This window comes from Podarcis muralis, chromosome 2, assembly GCF_964188315.1.
Source record: "Podarcis muralis chromosome 2, rPodMur119.hap1.1, whole genome shotgun sequence".
Classification (NCBI taxonomy): Eukaryota; Metazoa; Chordata; class Lepidosauria; order Squamata; family Lacertidae; genus Podarcis; species Podarcis muralis.
In genome coordinates, this window is record NC_135656.1 from 18569408 (window position 1) to 18584110 (window position 14703).

At 45.0% G+C, this 14703-nt stretch overlaps 1 protein-coding gene across 5 annotated transcripts in view; it reads left to right on the forward strand.

Moving 5' to 3' along the window:
* Positions 1-2021: 2021 nt before the first annotated feature.
* The window catches only part of STXBP4 (syntaxin binding protein 4), a 147898-nt gene continuing 135216 nt past the window's right edge, over positions 2022-14703 (forward strand). For 4 of the 5 annotated variants that reach the window (XM_077923953.1, XM_077923955.1, XM_077923957.1 and 1 more), the window contains exon 1: positions 2022-2564. In XM_077923953.1, coding sequence (XP_077780079.1) covers positions 2080-2564 — 485 coding nt within the window. In that variant the 5' untranslated portion in view covers positions 2022-2079. The remainder of the gene's footprint in view (positions 2565-14703) is intronic. The other variant, XM_077923954.1, reaches the window with a different exon arrangement.

The following is a 14703-nucleotide window of genomic DNA, read 5'->3' on the forward strand; positions in this document are numbered from 1 at the left end:
ATTTAGTGTGGCTAGTTACAACCCTTGCCCATCTGTCTATAAATAAACCACGACACCCCCAGACATATATGAAACCCATCTCTACAAATTTTTAATAACTTACATATACTTCAGTCTGCTGAGGTCTGAAATTCCACTGAAGGCTTGCATGTACATCTGCATTGAAGGTAACCTTAATGATGCGATCTTTAACAGGTACCATTGTCTCAATCTCTCCTGAACCATGGCCTGCTACCGCTGACCCTCCAAGTCCAGTAGCCTTAAAGGAAAAGAAGCTGTAATTAACAATAGCCTTATTAAAAACAAGAAATGGTATCTGATGCAAGGAGAATTAAACAGAAACAATCTCTTTCAAGAAAGCTTTCACAAGGCAACCAACATAAAAGCTGCTACTTCTATGTACAAAAGCCAGACAGGCAACAAACATGGCAAGAGTCGATTGCACCCAATTAAACTATCTGAAAAGACTTACTTCCTTACCCTTCAAGTGATTTCTAGGCATGTGCTACATGGAACAGTTACTTGTGCAAATCAACCATTTAATGTAGCCTGAATTATTATCATCTTCATGGGTCGAGGGAGATTTTGAATATGGACAGGCATCAACTAAGGGACTAGATCTATTGGACAGAATCCAGAAAGGACCTACAAGTGATTAAATCTTCCAAATGTTCTTCATAAGTTTCCACTCTTTTCTGCTATTTGTCTAAATGCTTGCATGTTCAACTAAGATCTGCTTTTATAGAGTGCTGTTTTCAAGTAATACCCTCAACAGTGCTAGATAAGTGTTATAACAAGATCCCTTATGTAGATGTACTCTGTAAATATGAGCAGTGTTTGAAACTCCCATTGTTCTAGGCACATTTTGTGACAGGGCATCTCATCAGCACAAGCAATATCTGAGCTCTGGGCGCAGTACTTTTACCGAAGATTTCAGATTAAACTGCAGAATGGAAGGAAAGGAGGAGCTTTTTCTGCCTCCCCACTTCCAGCCACTTTCTGAAGACCAGAGAAGAGACCCTCTTAAGACTATTAGGGGGTGGGTAGGTTGGGGAAGGACTAGACCATGTGAAAAACAAACATACGATTTTAGCTGCAGTTCATTTTCAGCTATATTCTTGTTATTAAAAAGGACGCCTAGACATTCCATTGTTGCAAACATCACCTAGTTAAGGTGGCCATTTAGCTCCTAGCTTTCATATATCAGTTTCTAACACTGTACGTGGGCAATGACTGGTAGGATGCATTCTTTTTTATTTGTTATATCACTCATTATACACAGAGCCTAGGAGATCTTTTCTATATCCCATTTGGGAAACGCTGTCTCACAGGCCCCTCCCCCATGCTGGGCTCCCCACAACAACAGAAATGGTGAAGTTTACCTGAAGAATAAGAAATCAAGATAAACTTTTTATAAAAGAATGGAAATGGTTTATTGAATATTTCCAGACAAATTGTAAACAGACAAAAACATTAGCAGGATCATTGCCATAACCTGCAGTTTTATAAGAGTATAAATTTACAGTAGATAATTAAACGAGCAAGTTAAAACAAATTTGGATATGCAGAAGATATTGAAAAATAAATTTAAGGTACCCCAAAAAGAGGGGGGAAGGAAGTCCAATTTTGAAATGTCAAATTGACTGTAAAACTAACGAAAATGTAGAAATTCGAAAAGTACTGTATAAATAATAAAACTAAAATAAAAGAGGTGGCAGCCCCTGCTCATCCAACTTGGGGGACAGATCCAGCACACATCTTCAAACGAAGGGACATCCAGGGACCCTACTCATGCAAACAGTTGGATTTTGCAGATTTGCGAGTCAGGTAGAAAGAAGCAGCAGGTTGCACGCAGCTTGGCAAAGGAAGCAGCCCCGTCGCTCCCCTGACTCTGCAGCAGTCGCTTCCTTCTTTCCCTGGATTTAGGAAACACTGTCTCGCAGCCCCCCCCCCCCCCTTTCCCCATCCTTGGCTTCCCACAACAACAACCCTGCGAGGCAGGCCCCCTCCGAGAAGCGAGCCCCGAGGCGACCTCTCACCTGGCAGTAGAGGCGGTAAAGGGGCACGGCCGCGTAGGACATGCCCGCCACGCCCACGACGCCGGCCGCCAGGTACGTCAGCACCGTCTTGTTGCGGTGCCTCCAGTCCTCCTGCTGCCGCCGCCGGGCCCCCGAGAAGGGGTCTCCGCCGCTGCCCTTGGCGCGCCGCCCGCAGCAGGCCGTCGCCTCGCCGTTGCCATGGAGACGGAGCCAGGCCCGCCAGGGCCCCCATCCTCGCGCCGCGGGAGCCGCGAGGCAAACCCAGCCCCGCGCGCAGCCGCCCATGCCTTTCCTCTTTTACTGCCCCGCCCCGTCCTGTCACGTGGACGCGCTCGGCATTCCTCCGTGCGCCGATACCACCGCCGCCGCCACCTCTCTTCGCGCGCGCGAGGTCGTCAGGTTATCGCGAGAGCTCGGTCCCCAAGGTGGCGAACCGACAGCCGGGCGGCGCGCGCGCGCGACACTGTCGCTTGGAACGCCGCCTCCTCCTCCGCTTGCGGGAATCGACTACGGCGGCCGCGGGGGGTAAGTCCGCGTTGTCGTTTACCTGCTCCCTCGGCGTCGCCCCGCCTCCTTGCAGGGCAGGGTCTAGCTCCGTTGATACGGCGTGAGGCTCTTGATCGCTGGGTCGTGGGTTCGAGACCCGCGTCGGGCAAAAGGTTCCTGCATTGCAAAGGGTTGGGTTAGATGACCCTGGTGCTCCCTTCCCACTCTGCAATGCTGTGGATCCTGTGATTCTACGGACGGAGTAGTGAGAGAGCCTCAGGCTGTGGTTACGTGATACAAGCAAGCACACACAAGTTATATACATAATATACATACATAAATATATATGTAAACAAGCACCTCTCAGGTTAGCTCAGTGGGTAGAGGGCGAGGCTGTTAGTACTTGCTGTAGAGATTCAGATGTGCGAAAGGCTTTGAATTGCTATATGTAGACTCCTTAAGCTGGGTACTGTTACAGTGGTACCTCTGGATGTGAACGGGATCTGTTCCAGAGCCCTGTTAGCATCCAGAGCAGAAAGCAACCCGCATGTGTGCGAGTCACGATTCACCGCTTCTGTGCATGCGCGTGACGTCATTTTGAGCGTTTGCGGGTCGCCGCGGAACGCAACCTGAAAACGCTCAACCTGAAGCGTCTTTGCCCAAGGTATGACTATAAGAATTTTAAGGTCTCAAATATGAATATATATTCATAAATGCACACATATCTAAATACAGTGGTACCTCGGGTTACATACGCTTCAGGTTACAGACTTCGCTAGCCCAGAAATACTGCTTCAGGTTAAGAACTTTGCTTCAGGATAAGAACAGAAATCATGCTCTGGCGGCACAGCGGCAGCAGGAGGCCCCATTAGCTAAAGTGGTGCTTCAGGTTAAGAGCAGTTTCAGGTTAAGAACGGACCTCCGGAACGAATTAAGTACTTAACCCGAGGTACCACTGTATATGAACCATGTGTCTGAAATAATACAGGAGAGGAATCCTGAAGCCATTTTCACTCTCCCAATGACCTCTGATATTCCTCTGCAGTAAGGGAGGCAAGGGATTCGGGTGGCGCTGTGGTCTAAACTACAGAGCTTAGCGCTTGCCGATCAGAGGGTCGGTGGTTCGAATCCCCGCCATGGGGTGAGCTCCCGTTGTTCGGTCCCAGCTCCTGCCAACCTAGCAATTTGAAAGCATGTCAAAGTGCAAGTAGATAAATAGGTACCGCTCCAGCGGGAAGGTAAACGGCGTTTCCGTGCACTGCTCTGGTTTGCCAGAAGCGGCTTAGTCATGCTGGCCACATGACCCGGAAGCTGTACGCCAGCTCCCTTGGCCAATAAAACGAGATGAGCGCCGCAACCCCAGAGTCGTCCGTGACTGGACCTAATGGTCTGGGGTCCCTTTACCTTTAAGGGAGGCAAGTGGGGAAAGCCTTCCCATTGTCTTTTCACTTACAAATCCTGTGTTAAGGGCATCTTTGTGTATGAATAGGGTGAGCCTGTGACCTCCATTCAGGAACTAAAGTATTAACCATCACAAAAGAATGACCAGGCTGCCCAGGTAGTGCAATCAGTGACCATTATCAGGCAGGATTTCTGCTGGAGACCACCTCCTTCTGTGGTGTATGTCTGATGTTTCGGCGGGGTGTGTGTGTGTGTGTGTCTTGGGCTACAAGGTGGGCAATTTCAAAACTCTGTATAAGGGCTTGTGCACCATTGTTCAGGGTTCTCCTCCCTCCTGCGTGTGGTGAGTGGGGACCCTGTTGCAACAGTTCCTTGAATAAAGATCAGGTTTACTAGCCGCTTTGCTTCTCAAAATACTCTGGCTGGCCTCTGTTATTTTCTCCTACCGATAGGGAACCTTCTTAAGGACTCTATACGGGCTCTGGAATACAGAGAAAGGGAGCAGTTATAAGAAAAACAGTTCCAAATAAATTTTAAGCTCTTTGGGTCACAACTTATGAAACAATGCTTCTGGAGGAGGCTGATAAAAGGTGTTTTATATGATAACTGAGCAGCAAATGCAGGTCTCCTACCAACTGAATATTCAAGGTGATATTCAGGCTGCCCACTCCTGCAAAGGACTTCTCCTCCTGCAGGCAAGATTTCCTCTTTGCTGCCTCCTAGTTGAAAACACATCAACTTTAAAAGGACTGAGATGCCCTGTAGGACTAGACCTCAAGTGAGAATTTGGAAAAGGGTGCGGCAGTGGCAGACAGTGAAAGGTAACCGGGTAGATGTAGCCACTTGGCAGGGGAAGCATCACTTTTCCCCAGCCAAACATAGAGAGCAAATGTGTAAAAGGGAAACAAACAAATTACATCCAGTAACTATTTTTTTTGTCAACGTTTGCAAAACGCTCAGAATGCATCCTTATTCTGTTTATCCTGTGGGTAACATAATATCTTCTAAAGAAGGTTGGATAATAATATTGAAAGTTTTGAGATGAATTTATTTTTTAGAAAAAACAAGCTAAGTTGCCCCTGTAAGAATTGCATATTGCAACTGTTCGGAAATTTGCCATTGCCTTGCGCGCGCTCTCTCTCTCTCTCTCTCTCTCTCCCCCCCCCCCCCCACTTCCAAAGGACTATTATGGGTCCTCATGAAATCAGTCGAACTATATACATCACATTGCATTTCCAGACTGCCCAAACAGATTAGGTAATTAGCTTATGTGTACAGTTTGCACTAACAAGCCAGGAGTGCTTTTGTTGGGCCCCTTCTGGGCTTTTGCAGTCCACTCTGAAACAGACGGGAGTTGAGATCTTCATAAAAAGTATTTAGCAATTACCTCGGTATATTTACTGGAACAGAGGAAATGGACCTGATTATTTCTTGCTGCGTTCGCTTGCTCAACAGGCACTGAACTTATCGGAGGCTATCGATAGCAATCTGAAGAAGCCTATGGAATTTTTATAAAGAGGATATTTATTACCTTGGGGTGGGGGGAATGGCTGCAGTAGATAGTAAATAACTGCCTTTCATGTTATTGTTGTTGCCAGCACGGCTGCTAAAAACAACTTTATGTATTTGTATTCTCCCCACCACTTTTCATTATAGTTCCATGAATGCACATTAGGCAGAGTAAAGGGAGATCAGGCACGAAGCACACTTGCCTTTTATCTGAATTGCAATCCCTATGGCTCATACGCAGTAATGTTTTGTGAAAGAGCTCAATGACAAAGAACTCTTTTCCTGGTCACACCACTAGTTGAGCAAGTGGGGAAAGCTTATCAACTTTCTTCCTGTCAGCCAGTCAGAACAGCTGATTGGTGATGGCCATTTCACATAATAGTTGTAGTTACCGGTATATCCCAGCATGGACATTGTGGCAGAAGACAAAATGTCAGCTTGCATTACGATGTTCTCAGGGTGTCCTATTATAACATGAATGATGTGGCTGTATTCATTCAGAACTCAGCCATAAGGGAGCAAATCCGAAAGGTGAGATTTATATATTGCTGGAGGTCTCTCTGGCATTGTTGTTGTTGTTGTTTAGTCATTTAGTCGTGTCCGACTCTTCGTGACCCCATGGACCGGAGCACGCCAGGCACTCCTGTCTTCCACTGCCTCCCGCAGTTTGGTCAAACTCATGCTGGTAGCTTCGAGAACACTCTCCAACCACCTCGTCCTCTGTCATCCCCTTCTCCTTGTGCCCTCCATCTTTCCCAACACCAGGGTCTTTTCCAGGAAATCTTCTCTTCTCATGAAGTACCAGAGTATTGGAGCCTCAGCTTCACGATCTTTCCTTCAGGGCTGATTTCCTTCAGAATGGATAGGTTTGATCTTCTTGCAGTCCATGGGACTCTCAAGAGTCTCCTCCAGCACCATAATTCAAAAGCATCAATTCTTCGGCGATCAGCCTTCTTTATGGTCCAGCTCTCGCTTCCATACATCACTACTGGGAAAACTATAGCTTTAACTATACAGACCTTTGTCGGCAAGGTGATGTCTCTGCTTTTTAAGATGCTGTCTAGGTTTGTCATTGCTTTTCTCCCAAGAAGCAGGCGTCTTTTAATTTCGTGACTGCTGTCACCATCTGCAGTGATCATGGAACCCAAGAAAGTAAAATCTCTCACTGCCTCCATTTCTTCCCCTTCTATTTGCCAGGAGGTGATGGGACCAGTGGCCATGATCTTCGTTTTTTTGACGTTGGGCGTCAGACCATATTTTGTGCTCTCCTCTTTCACCCTCATTAAAAGGTTCTTTAATTCCTCCTCACTTTCTGCCATCAAGGTTGTGTCATCTGCATATCTGAGGTTGTTAATATTTCTTCCTGACATTTTATGGTAAAACTGATAGCAAAATATTTTGTGTTTCATGTGCTTAGTGTTTGTTTCTACCTGTTAACTCGTACAATCAAATTGCCATTCATTATTGACCTCTTTCTTTCTTAACGTTGATTGCTTATTGGAGACTTGATTTTAGAAGTCAATGGCAAAGACTTAATTGTTGTATCTAATGAGAGGTTGACTTTTAACTGTAAACATGGATCATAATGGCAGCAGTTTGAACCACATGATAAATTTTCCCTCTCAATAACCCTGTGATGTGCATTTCTATGTTGTTCCCATTTTGCAGACTCAAACCCATGTCTTCAGGGTTTAAACATCCACATTGGCTCCTTAATGTTAGCATGTTATTGAAGTGCCGTGCTAATTAATTAATTACATATTCCGCTTTTTAAAGCTAAAACCTGACACCTTTAATCTGAAAATTACAGGATTTTCGGTTGGGCATGCTTCCAGCAAGGATTCTTAGGATTGTGGTCTTACTGTGAGAGTCATATTAAAGCTATTCATTGCTAGGTATGCTTTGCCTTACAGCTCATAGAGACAATTTCCTGTTGCATAATAGCAGAGTCCTTGCAGCAGCTTAATGGAGAAAATCTGCATATTTTAACCCCTACATTTTCTGTTTAGCCCCACAGAGCTGTTGACATAATTGCAAAAAGCATCAGCAACCAGCCGCGTGTCTTTACTCATTGCCAGAGCTGAAGAAGCAGAAAGTTAGAAAACATTTTTAAAAAAATTATTCAGGCCTATAAGGGAGCAAAATGGCCATAGACATTGGCATGATGCCACTGCAACTCTTCACCCCTCCATTTTCTCTCACCTTGCCTTGGCCTTTCCATCACCATTTAGCTATCAGAGAATGGCTTACAGCAAAAGCCATTTGTTGTTGTTTTTTCAGAAGAACTTTTCTGAAACAGCTTATTGGCGGAAGGGGTGGGTGCTTAAAGAAAGCAAACTGAATTTGTTCCTGCTGTAATAATAAAATCTCTCCCCTCACCCTTTGAAGTCAAAAGAGAAGTAGAAGTGTGACAAGCTCATCAGTTTATTAACTTTTCCTGAAAAGTGGATAATTAGCTGCTGTCTTTCTCATTTGTGAATTGGAGTGTAGTATTGCATCAGATAGTAGGATGCGGGTGGCATTGTGGTCTAAACCACAGAGCCTAGGGCTTGCCGATCAGAAGGTCGGCGGTTCGAATCCCCACGACGGGGTGAGCTCCCGTTGTTCGGTCCCAGCTCCTGCCCACCTAGCAGTTCGAAAGCACTTCAAAGTGCAAGTAGATAAATAGGTACCACTCCGGTGGGAAGGTAAACAGCGTTTTCGCGCGCTGTTCTGGTTCACCAGAAGCAGCTTAGTCATGCTGGCCACATGACCCGGAAGCTGTCTGCAGACAAACGCCAGCTCCCTCGGCCAGTAAAGCAAGATGAGCCCCGCAACCTCAGGGTCGTCCACAACTGGACTTAACAGTCATGGGTCCCTTTACCCTTTTTATTGCATCAGATACGGTGGTAATACAATGCTCTCTCAGGTTTGATTTTCTCCCCTTCTTTTATCAGCATTACACTTCTGCTAATGCAGACAAGTATCTCAGATCCTCTTGTCTCTAGATTCACACAAGGCAATAGGTGGCAGCCATCTGTGTCCAAAGGAAGCTCTGTTAATTTCCCTCAATTTTTGACCTAGCATTGTCCGTACAGTGGTACTTCGGGTTACATACGCTTCAGGTGACAGACTCCACTAACCCAGAAATATTACCTCAGGTTAAGAACTTTGCTTCAGGATGAGAACAGAAATTGCGCAGCAGCGGCGCGGCGGCAGCAGCAGGAGGCCCCATTAGGTAAAGTGGTGCTTCAGTTTAAGAACAGTTTCAGGTTAAGAACAGACCCCCGGAACGAATTAAGTTCTTAACCCGAGGTACCACTGTACATTGTTTCACTGTGCAATTGCCAGCTGTATACATACGGCTTTCTCTGTCTCCTTGTCCTGTCTCTTCCTATTGTACAGATTTGAGGTGTTTTCTTAATCCCCTTTCAGCCAAGGAATGCTGACCTAGTTTTCTCTATCCTTCTTGAATAATTAAAATCCACAAGCAGTTTGATCATTCCGGTAGACAGAATTAAACTCCTTGTTGTATGCTTGCTGTCACTGTGGTATAAATAGCAGTGGGGAATTTTTTTCTTTCTCTTGCAGTAGCGAGGCTGTTCTGTGATTTCCAGTACCTTTTCATCAAGGCCAGCCTAACACATTGTGCTGCCTTAGTTGAAATACAAGATTCCACCCACCCCCCACTTCAATTCTATGTACAAAAGCTGTTCGGATTAGCAGTAGAACCTTTTCTTCAGCTCTGGCGATGGAACATCCTCCACAGCCTTTGAAATTAGCCAGGGGCCAGGGGCATTTTGCTCCTGGCTATCGGCCACTTAAGGGATGCGGGTGGCGCTGTGGGTTAAACCACAGAGCCTAGGACTTGCTGATCAGAAGGTTGGCGGTTCGAATCCCCGCGACGGGGCGAACTCCCGTTGCTCGGTCCCAGCTCCTGCCAACCTAGCAGTTCGAAAGCACCTCAAAGTCCAAGTAGATAAATAGGTACCGCTCCGGCAGGAAGGTAAACGGCATTTCCGTGCGCTGCTCTGGTTCGCCAGAAGTGGCTTAGTCATGCTGGCCACATGACCTGGAAGCTGTACGCCGGCTCCCTCGGCCAATAAAGCAAGATGAGCGCTGCAACCCCAGAGTTGGCCACGACTGGACCTAATGGTCAGGGGTCCCTTGACCTTTACTATCGGCCACTTGTGACCAAGTGAAGATGTCTGGGCACCAGCATGGCGCCTGATATATCCACCATCTGAAGGTGCATGCCTGGGGATCCTTGGATCGTGACTGTTTTCACCCGCTAGTAACACATCCTGTAGAATTCTATCCATAATATTTTATCTGCACAGTCAGAATGAATTTCAGGAACCAAGAAGTCGTATTGTCAAATGCGGCTTTCGAGCCGTCTAACCCCCAAATGGCAATTAGGCATTTCATTTAGTGACTGTAAACCTGGTTTAAGGAGCCATTTCGCACCTAGTTTATATATCTTGAGTTTCTAACACTGGTCCTCCTCTACACCTGAAGGCATCTAGCTAGCTCAGGGAGGTGCTGGGCAGGCTCTATAGCAGACATAGCTCTTTCCACCCATATCTTGCTGATGTTCTCCACTCCAGCCCCAGCCCCCTGAGCCATCCGCCTCAGTCCGTCTGATGGAAGGGCTGGCCCTGCCTTTAATCCACACCTGCAAAGCTTTATATGACCTAGGTACAGCATGTCTTGGAGGCCTCCACTCTCTTGCCCTCCCTGAGTTCTGCTCAGTTTCCTTTTATACCAGGGGTCAGCAAACTTTCTAAGGAGGGGGCTGGTTCACTGCCCCTCAGACCTTGTGGTGGGCCGGACTGTGCCACTTGTGCACACACGGTGGGGGGCTTCTCTCTCTTTCCCTCTCTCCCCCACCCCCTCCCCTCCCCCTGCTTTCCTACCTCCTCCGCCGCTCTGCCTGCGGTTGGGAGACGGCGGTGGTGGCGGCGCCTCTCCTTTCCGGGCCAGCTTTTCTGGGCACCAGGTGCGGGGCCAGCAGGCATGCCAAGCTCCAGCCGAAGCCCCACGAAGCACCCGTCATGATGCCCACTGTTAAGTTGTGGGTGAACATATCAGACGACACAGCGATTCTTCCAAAGCAGCTCTTTATTTGTAAGCTGGAACAGAACTGAACTGAGGAGCTCAGTCAGCCTGCTTATATAGAGCTCCACTAGAATGCAACAGTAGCCATATTCTGTAACCAGCCAATCACTGAACGTCACTTTCGATCCTTCATTTGCATACAAACTATCCAATCACTGAATGTCACTTTTGATCCTTCATTTGCATAACTATCTACAGTATCCCCCTGCTGGCCCAGGGTGAGAACTTCAGTACATAACACCCATAGTGCCGCCAAGGACGGGAGAGGCCAGTGGGCGGGTGGCGAGTCTGGGCCACGCCTCAGCATGCATGTGGCGAGGCTTTGGGTTGTCTGGCACCAATCAAAGCCCAGCTCCCTTCCTCTGTAGGGTGGGGAGAAGCCAGGAGGGAGGAGGCGCCACTATGGGGGGGGGGGAATGGCGCCCGAATTTTTTTGCAAAAAAAATGGTGCAGCCCGAACGATCAAGCCAATCCAAGCAGCGATTCCAGGACCATCTGCAGGCCAGATCCAGAGGGCAATTGGACCTGATCCAGACTGCACACCTTAGTTTGCTGACCCATGTTTTATACTCATGAAAATCAGGTGCAAGAACAGGGCAGAGACTTAATGGTAGTGGCTCCAGTATTATGGAAACGGCTTCCCAGTCAAGACTGCCAGTTCCCAAAGAAGTAGGCATTTAGGAAAGATTGTGTAAGACAGGTGTGAGGGACTGGATTTGACTTGTGGGCCATGTCCTGAAACCCGCCCCCCGCCCCCATCCATCCCAGTGGGTGGAATCCAAGCCTGTTTGCAAAAGAAAAACGTTCCTGTTATACAGATGTGCTCCCAATTGGAACTAGGCCCAGCGGGTCACATTAAAACGCCCAGCCTGTCTTGGTGTTTTTTCCCCTTATGTACATCATTTTCACCTTATTGATGTCCCTATCAAAGTGCAGTGTTTTGTTTTAATTGCAAAACCCTTGCAATACATATCCTTTAAACTTCATGTAAGATGAGCTCCAGGCTATGCTCATGATTTTCGGATTTGAGGGGTATCTGACATTGCAGCTCTATGTGTAGATTATATTTTTTCTTCTTGTTTGAGTTCATACAAGGATGTGCAAACATTACTTTATTTATTTATTTATTTATTTATTTATTTATTTTAAAATTTAAAATTTTTATTTTATTCCAGCATCTAAAAACACAAATACATTGTCAATGAAAAACAAGACAAAAAAACAGAAAAACAAAACAAAAAGAGAAAAGAAAGAAATAAGTATAAAGTACAAAAATCATTATACAATCTGTTACCTTATTTGACTTCCCACCACCACGACGTGACCTATATCTCAACAATATATACAGCAGTGTCTCTAACTAATCATCATTTTTTCACCTCGCGGTTTTTATATTATGCCTACTGTGATTTTAGTATTTCCTAGTATCGTCTCCATGTATGAAAAGAATTTGTTCCAATCGTTAATAAATTTGGTGTTCTTCTGAAGCCTGATCTTCTGCGTCATTATTGCTAAATCAATATATTCAGTTAACTTGGTCTGCCAGTCCCTAATTGTTGGGATATTAGGCTTTTTCCAATTCTGCGCTAGCAGTATCCTAGCGGCTGCTGTTGCATACTGAAATAGGGTTTGGTCTTCCTTATTAATCTCATTTCCCACCATTCCCAGGAGGAATGCCTCCGGTTTTTTAGGGAAGGTATATTTTAGAATCTTTTTTATTTCATCATAAACAGAGCCCCAGAACTTCTTCACTTCATCGCAGGACCACCACATATGGAAGAAGTCTCCCTCTTTCTTTTTGCATTTCCAACAGGTCTTATCTCCGGTTTTATACATTTTATCTAGTTTTTTTGGGGTGATGTACCAGCGGTACATCATCTTTTCCATGTTTTCTCGGAGTCCGACACACGCTGAAAATTTCATATCCTTTTTCCACAGTTTTTCCCATTTTTCATGCTCTAGGGGGTGTCCTAAGTCTATGGCCCATTTGATCATAACCTCTTTGACTTCCTCATCCATTGTGTCCCAATCTAATAGTTGGTTATACATTTTAGTTAGGAGTTTAGACTTCCCTTCTATTATTTCTAACTGGAACTTGGACTTGTTCTTACTCATACCGACTTTTTTATGCTCATTCCATAAAGAGTTAATTTGGTGGAATTGTAGCCACCCCGTTAATTTATCTTTTAGCTCTTCGTAGGATCTAATTTCCCATCCTTTCTCAGATCTTTCCAAAAGGTCAGCATAAGTCCACCTTTTACCTTCCATGTTTGGTTTCTTGATTACTAGGATGTCAATGGGTGACAGCCACCATGGGGTGTCTTTTTCTATCAAGTTCTTACATCTATTCCACACCTCCAGCAACGCCCCTCTTATTATGTGGTTAGCGAAGCCTTTATGCACTCTCCCCTTGTCATGCCATAGGTATGCATGCCACCCAAACCTAGCATCAAAGCCTTCCAGGTCCAGTAGGTCGGTGTTATCCAAAACTATCCACTCCTTGACCCAACATAGGCACGAGGCCTCATAGTATAGTTGCAGGTTCGGGACCGCAAAACCTCCTCTCTCTCTTCTGTCAGTGAGCAATTTATATTTAATTCTGGCCCTTTTACCCTGCCAAATAAATCTGGATAAGGTCCTCTGCCAGTCCTTAAACATTGTTGTGCCCCTGATTACTGGAATGTTTTGGAATATCATTCTTGGGAGGATGTTCATTTTGATGGCGGCCATTCTCCCCTCCCATGAGAGGTGTAGTCTACTCCAGCTGTCTAGGTCTCTTTTGCATTCCCTCCAAGTTTTGTTATAATTATCCTCCACCAAGTTTATATTTTTTGTTGAGACCCAAATACCCAAGTACTTAACCTTTTTTACCGTCTTTATCCCAGATTCCGACTCGATTTTATTTTGGGATTGTTCATCTAGGTTCTTAATCAACATCTTTGTTTTAGTTTTGTTTAGTTTAAACCCAGATAACTTTCCAAATTCCTCCATTAAGTCCATAATTGTATTTATCCTTTCTAGAGGTTCTTCTATTGATATCACTAGATCGTCGGCATAGGCCTTCACTTTATATTCTTTTTTACCTATCTTAATCCCTTTTACCTCCGATGATTCTCTGATCTTATTCAATATAACTTCCAGGACCATAATAAATAACAGGGGTGATAATGGACACCCCTGCCTTGTACCTTTTGTGATCATAAATGAGTTTGTCAGGTTACTGTTGATGATAAGTTTAGCTCTTTGGTTTGAATAAATCTCTCTAATACCTTCTAAAAATGGCCCTCTTATTCCTATCCTCTCCATACATTTAATAAGAAATTGCCATGATACATTATCAAAGGCCTTTTCGGCGTCTATGAAAATTAGGGCAGCAGGGATATCGATCCTATGATCCAGGTATTCAATTATGTTGACTACGTGTCTTACGTTATCCCTTATCTGCCTACCAGGCAGGAATCCGGCTTGGTCTTTATGTATCACTCTATTCAAGTGTTTCTTTAGTCTATTCGCCATTATTCCTGCGAAGATCTTATAATCGTTGTTAAGTAAGGATATTGGTCTATAATTTTTTATATTAAGTATATCTGAGTCTACCTTGGGTATTAATGTGATATACGCCTCTCTCCAAGAATCGGGTATTTCTCCTCCTTGGAGGATATTGTTAATTACGGTACATAGTACCGGAGTCAAAAGTTCCTCTAGGATTTTGTAATATTTTTGAGAGAGGCCATCTGGGCCAGGAGCCTTGCCAGGTTTTAGTTTCCTGATTACATTCCTGACCTCATCTACAGTTATTGGTTCATTTAGGGATGCTTTTTCCTCGTCTGACAGCTGTTCCCCTCTATTCCTTTCTAGATATCTTCCTATCTCAATTGTATCTTCGTCCTCCTTCTTTTTGTATAGGCTTTCATAGTATTGGAGAAATTTTCTTTTTATCTCACTGGGATCCTCTGTTATTTGATCTTCAGATTTAATTTTATTAATCACCATTTGTTTTTTCTTTTTCCTCAGTTGCCACGCTAGCAACTTGCCGGTCTTATTTGCCGATTCAAAATACTTCTGTTTCATCGTTTTTATTCCCCAAATGTGCAAACATTACTGATACCATGGTCTTTCCATTGAGTAGCTCTTGTCTGGGTTTGTTTATTGTCTTACTTTAAATGTTGTG